Genomic DNA, 6,801 nt, shown 5'->3' on the forward strand with positions numbered 1-6,801 from the left:
CTCTCTCCTGCCCAAAGATTATTGTAAATAAGTACACAGTAGCTGTCTTCAGACGCACCAGAAGAGGGCATCAGATCTCATTACAGATGGTTGTGAGCCACCATGTGGTTGCTGGGATTTGAACTCAGGACCTTTGGAAGAGCAGTCAGTGCTCTTACCCACTGAGCCATCTCACCAGCCCTAGACAACGTTTCTGTGTGGCCCTGATTGTTTTGGAACTCTGTAGACCAGGCTGGCCTTGAACTGCTGCCTCTGCTTCCCTAAGATTAAAGGCAGGCACCACCACCGCATTTCATCAAAGGAATGAATGGAACTGGGTCATTAAATTTGAGAGTAGCAGGGAAGTAGTGGCACAGGCTTTAATCCCAGTACTTGGGAGGCAGAAGCAGGTGAATTTGAGGACAGCCAGTGCTACAGTGTACTTATTTAAAATAATAAACCTATTAAAAAAAAAAAAAAACACTTGTTTTGGAATTTCACAAGTACCATGAAGTAACTATACACAACTAACTTTAAATCTGATTCTGTCACACTGGTACATCTCAAAATTCAATCATATTGTGGGAGAAATAAGACCCTTTACTCAGCTGTCAAAGTGGATAGTCACTACTTTGGTGTGACTGCAAGTTGTGCAAATGTTACTAATCTCTTACCGAGATCAAATTCACAAAGGCACAACTATAGAAGTCCTATTTCCTTTCCTAGCCCTATGACCATAACCCACCTGTCTTCCTTCAAAGTTGGTTTTGCCCACTTGGAAAATTAGCTTTGATCAAGGTGGAATTAAAACTTGAAAATAACATTGCTTTAACTGGTATGGAGTATGTTAACCAGCTTTCCCAGGGAGAACCATCCAACCACTCTAAACATTTTTATTAACCACGCATATAGACATCACATTTACCTTAAGTAAACTTGCATAATATAGTGTTAGAAATAACATTGGGGAGTAACATAGGTAAACACTAGAGTATACCAACTAAATCTCCACAATGTTCTCAAGACAGGGTTTCTCTGCCTAACAACCTGTCCTGTCCTTTATGGACCAGGCTAGCCTCAAACTCAAGAGATCTACCTACATCTGCATAAATCACAGCCTTCTGCCACAATGCCTGGCTCCGAAAAACTTTTTAGAAAACCTGACAAGCCTGATTGGATATAAGAACAACACACATACCTCTATCCATGCAAGCTCCAATACATATTCTATAAAGCAAACGGATTTAGTGGGTTATAACTCTGAACACAGTTCATATATCTTATCTAACTCTACTGGGTAGAAATAGGCTTCAGAGATAGCTCAATGATTCCCAGCAATCATTTGTATAGCTCCAGTTCAGATTTGATGACCTCTTCTGCCACCTGTGAACACCATGTATAAACACAATGGCAGTGATGGTGCACACCTTTAATCCCAGCACTTGGAAGGCAGACAGGTAGATTTCTGAATTCGAGGCCAGCCTGGTCTACAGAGTGAGTCCCAGGACAGCCAGGACCATACAGAGAAACCCTGTCTCGAAGAAAACAAAAATAAAAACAATCTATTTATTCAGGTAAAATAACCAAAACACCTGATCCAAAGCACAGGCACCAACAATTTGAGGGCCTGGACGACACCCTCTTCTAGCTACAGTAAGCATCGGCATGTCAGTGTTTCTATGAAGATTGAGGATCCTGATTCTTCATAGCTGACGTGTATATCAGCTATGTGTGAGGGGCAGAACCACATTCTCTAGTTATTCTCAAACTTCATAACTGATTTGGGGCGGGGGTGGACAGTCACCTGAATAAATACAATAACCCAGTACTAGAAAGTACTCAATTCTGAACTTATTGAATCCGCCCCAGCATCTTGTATACACCAGCTTCTAACAGCATATTTAAACAGGTATTATTTATTAGCATCTTGAACCTCTGATAATCTAGCCAATTCCTCAAATTAAAGAGTTAAAACCCAAGACAATATCAAGATTGAGGGGGTGGGTTGGTAAATGTGGGGTCACAATAAAATCCATTTTTATATTTGCACACTAGAGCCAAGGGTAGCCCCTGACCAGCCTCTACTGTTTTATCATTGGTTACATATAAAAGGAACTTTGGCCTACAATGCATAATATGAACGCATAAACTTGCACTGTACGTTATATATACAGGAACAAGATCTCTGAGAAATAGAAAGTCTGTGTGGATAAAAGATTTTTATAGCCTACTATACAAAAATAAATAAACAAGCCCTCAAACCTGTCTATACCTTTAGCCTTATGCTGGTCTTATGCAGCAAAAATGTTCCAAGTTGACTCAAACAAATAAGGAAAAGGGGTAAAATCTAAGAGTACTTCACATGGATAATTTTAACTCTCATCACAGTTCTTAGGGACTAAGGTAAATGCCTTATAAAAATAGGAAAGGCAAAAGCTTTCCTATTTTGAAACTTTTGAGGCACAGGAAATAAAGGAACCTGGGTTTTAATTAATAACTGCCAATATTCAAGCACTCCATGTCAAAAATATTTAAAATTAACATTGGTCTCAAAATGACTTATTGTATGCATGATGGTAACTCAAGAAAATTTTATTTAATACAACCTAATGATTGTGGAGGCTATATAAAAAATTAAGTAAATAATTGTAATTAAAAAATTTTCTTTCCTTCAAATTCCCGGTTTAATAAGGAACTGTTTATTTTTGAGAAAAAGATCCCAAACATCAGGCTGTTCACAAAAATAACCCATGGTATAACTTTAGAAAACAAATATTAAGACTATTACACTATTTTCCTGTAAGATGCATTTGACATGCCAACTCCCATTCACAAAAATACATGGTTACATTCGTGTTGTAACAGTCCCACTCATGTGACACACACCTCTAATGCAAAGCTGCTCTCGGGAATACAAGTAAATGAGATGCCTCTGCAGTTAGGGAAGCAACTACTGAAATCATGAATGGGAAGAACTGTACTCCCTGCATAACAAGAGATTATTTTGGAGACAGTTGATAAAAACCATACAACTTTTTATTGTTAAGTCAAAGAGGTATCAAAATTAAAGCAAAACACTTAACGAAACTACTAAGGAGCATCAAAGGAAGTGAAAATGTAACTAGGCGCAGGGCAATTATGAATTAATGAACACAGGAAGGATAAGGAAGGAAAACAGTGAGAATGTGCAGAAGATTCTAGGGGAGACGATCTGGTGTTGCTTTGATCTCTCACAAGCGCCTAGTTAAATGAATAATGGGATAAGATTTCTAAGCTCTACTATGTGCTTAAGAGTCATCCTCCCCATTGGCGCTGTCTCTGTCATCTTCTCCTTCCTCAGGCTCTTTTTCGTCATCCTTCAACTCCAGCTGTGAGAAATAGACAAATAAGGTAGAGTTAGAGATAACAAATAAGTTAGAGTTAGACTCCAGTCCTCCCAACTTTCTTTTTTCCAAAGGTGTAATCACCTGGTCATCCCCCCGATCTTCATTATCGTCATCATCCAGCAGGTCACCCTCCTCAGCAGAGTCATCTGCACCTGCCTCAGACTCCATCTTCACATTAGTCTCATCTTTCTTCACAGAGGCACTGCTCTGCTCCTCTTCAGACTTTTCATTCTTCATCTCTACTGGGGATGAGAAGGACACGTCTGTCCAGGGGCAAGTGTTGCCCACGGGATATAGACAATTCCCATTAATCATCAAAGAACAAACAAATTAATCCAAACAAATTAATGCCCCCCCCCAACAGCCCAATTTGCATATACACTAAACTACCTTAGGAAGATAACCCAAATTTAACTGAAATAATTTAAAAGACTATTACCTGCTTGTTTGCTTTGTTCTTTTTCAATTTTTTCCAGGCTTTCCAGAAGAGAATCCACTTTTTGTTTTATCTGAGTCAGCTCCTTTTTAATGGCCTGAAGGTCATCACCTTTCACTGTAACAGAACTACAATGTTAGACTAGAATAAAACATTTACCAGTTACTGAAAATGTACTGGGCCTTACAGTTCTCTAGTAACAACTCAAAAACTGAAAGAATACAGAGGTACCCACTGCAACAGTAACTAATGGAGACCATTATCTTTAGTCAGTAAATGACTTAAAATTTTAAAAGCTATATGCCTTACACAGTATCACTTTAATATGCATTTTCCTAACAAAAATACCATTATATTTTGGCAACTCTAAGTTGTCTTTATCTTTATGTATGTTCCCATGTTCATGAAAGTGGAATGCACACCCAGGGAAGACAGAGGTCAGGCTTTCAGTGTCCTGTCTACACACCCATTTCTCCTCAGGGGCACTGACATTAGCTCAGCTTAAGCTCTGAGAATTTCAACTAAGATACTGCAGCATAGCTGCAGTGCTTTATCAGCTTTCAATAGTTTGCTGACATACTTCAATTATGTCCATCAATACAGAAAACTGACAAAATGTATGTGATAGCTAAATTTAGTTCTTTAACATAAACATTTAAAAATTAACCAAGCTATTAAGTATAGGATGCAGACTGTAATCCTTAAACAATACTCTTTCCCCACTCCCCTGGTTTGTGATCTTGGGTAAACTGAGGCCAATGCCAAGTGTTGCTTTGCTCTCTATTACAGGGTATATAGGTAGTGTTTAAGAGGTTAAGATCAGTGTTGATCTGTGTGATTTTGCAAAGTTAGGTGACAGGCAAGGCTGCTCATGTCTCAGCCTCCTAAGAGTTAAAATTAAAGACATCTAAGATGCTTAGCTTTATATAAATGGTTGGGATACAAACTGAGGTCCTTGCCCTTGAAGCAGGAACTTTACCAACTGGACATCACCCAGATTCAAGTTATGTCAATGCTAGTAATTTCTCAAGCACAGGGGGAGGAGAGGTAGCTAAGTGTTTGTATTTGCTAGTTTACTGTTCTCAGGAAGTTCAGTTCTCAACACCCAAATCAGGTTATCTCACACCTGCAACTACACCTTCAGAAGAATCAACACCATCTCTGGACTCAACACAAGGCAGAGAAAAAAAAAACAAAAAAACAACCCACTACTTGTTAGGTAGCGTGTGCTGCGTAAAAACAAACAAACAAACAAACAAACAACGTACACTTTCCAGACTTGGAAGAAGATCCCCGTTGGCCACTCTTCGAATTGAATCCACTTTTCCCCCTTCGTGATGTGTTTCCAGACACACGCTGGCGTTTGGAAGGCACCACAGCTCGAGCAATAGGAGGAGGAGGAGGAACACGTGCTGGGTAACTGTACATCCTGTTAAAGAAATAATTCTTCAAAGTGAAAATTAACTAAGAAACAAGAGCCTAACAACAGAATTACTGGTTTAAGTCACTTTTCCTTTTGATGTTATTCAAAACTCATGTGATGAAAAATGCTACAAGGGGAAAGACTACCCCTCACACATACACTAAATGATAGGCTTGACTAAACTTTTACCGAACTTCAAGAGTGTAACTTAGCTTAGAATTGCTTTTTACCTTCACTCAAACACAGTCACCTATAACAAAAAGGTTATTTTATTCAAGTTCTAGATTATTATTCAAACACACCACTGATACTAGTGATAAAGATGAGCCACCACCACTGAGCTTCTTTTTTTTTTTTTGGTTTTTTTTTCGAGACAGGGTTTCTCTGTATAGCCCTGGCTGTGCTGGAACTCACTCTGGAGACCAGGCTGGCCTCGAACTCAGAAATCCGCCTGCCTCTGCCTCCCAAGTGCTGGGATTAAAGGCGTGCGCCACCACCGCCCCGCTTCTTTTCACCTACTTTAATTTAAAAATTATATAAAGGAAAATAAATGAGACAGCTGTACATAAAGGTGCTTGCTGCCAAGCTTGTGACCTGAATTTGTGTGATAAGAAATCCAAAAGGCAACCCGACATTACTCCCATTCTACAAACATAAGAGTTGTACCATAATTATGGAAACACTTTACTACACGTTTGTTTCGGTTTATGTCTAGGGGCATGAATGCTATGCTATACTCCAGGCCAGTCAGAATAATTTGTGGGAATTCATTCTTTCCATGGAACCCTGGGAAGTAAATATGACCCATCATATTTGGTGGAAGGAACCTTTTACCCGCTGAGCCATCTTGGTGGAACCAAGGTTAATTTTTAAAAGTTTTATTTTGAATTTATTTTTGTAAATTGAAAAATTAAGTGTTACTTGTTATTTTCTCCAGCTCTACCATATTTAACCAATTTTGTTCCCATTCCAGTCTCAATTTCTGTGATAGAAGGAAGAGTTTGCTAGCTACTTCTTTCGAGTTATAATAAATAAGCTGCCTGAGAATACCTAGAAAGGTCCTCATACACAATGAATTAGCAGTAAGTTCCTACACAAGTTCTAGGACAGCCAGCATGTGCTCCTCCTAACGCTCACTCCCCCCTCCCTCCAAAACTGAACAGAACTGAAAAACAGATCCGTAAGTTTTAAAAGTATGCTATTCACTCTTAATATGAACTATCCTGGACTGAAACTGTCTAATTTCTTATTTGGAAATAACGTTTTCATTTCCTAAATGTGCCAGTCCACATATATACCAGCAGTGTATGATCAGAAAAAAACCTCCCAAAGGGTCTATTAATGATCTCTTTCCGTATAACCACTTTAGTGCATACAAGCCAAGAAATAAAAACTTAAGGTCCTTTGTTGCAGAAACTGTAATTTTAGACCAGTATTTGCTGCTAAGTTTGCTAGACTTTAGAAACTGAGTCTCATCCGGGCGGTGGTGGCGCATACATATAATCCCAGCACTTGGGAGGCAAAGGCAGGAGGATTTCTGAGTTCAAAGCCAGCCTGATCTACAGACTGAGTTCGAG

General features: G+C 39.0%; 1 protein-coding gene across 12 annotated transcripts in view; it reads right to left on the bottom strand.

The window, feature by feature from the left end:
* Positions 1-2,556: 2,556 nt before the first annotated feature.
* Hnrnpc (heterogeneous nuclear ribonucleoprotein C) overlaps positions 2,557-6,801 on the bottom strand; it is a 29,912-nt gene continuing 25,667 nt past the window's right edge. For 6 of the 12 annotated variants that reach the window (XM_031361322.1, XM_031361316.1, XM_031361321.1 and 3 more), the window contains 4 exons: positions 5,070-5,230; positions 3,805-3,918; positions 3,447-3,628; positions 2,557-3,347 (listed from right to left, as the gene is read on the bottom strand). In XM_031361322.1, the coding sequence (XP_031217182.1) occupies positions 3,267-3,347; positions 3,447-3,628; positions 3,805-3,918; positions 5,070-5,230 (538 nt within the window). In that variant the 3' untranslated portion in view covers positions 2,557-3,266. The remainder of the gene's footprint in view (positions 3,348-3,446; positions 3,629-3,804; positions 3,919-5,069; positions 5,231-6,801) is intronic. The other 6 variants (XM_031361325.1, XM_031361318.1, XM_031361326.1 and 3 more) reach the window with 2 other exon arrangements.

This window comes from Mastomys coucha, unplaced genomic scaffold (genome assembly GCF_008632895.1).
Source record: "Mastomys coucha isolate ucsf_1 unplaced genomic scaffold, UCSF_Mcou_1 pScaffold9, whole genome shotgun sequence".
Lineage (NCBI taxonomy): Eukaryota > Metazoa > Chordata > Mammalia > Rodentia > Muridae > Mastomys > Mastomys coucha.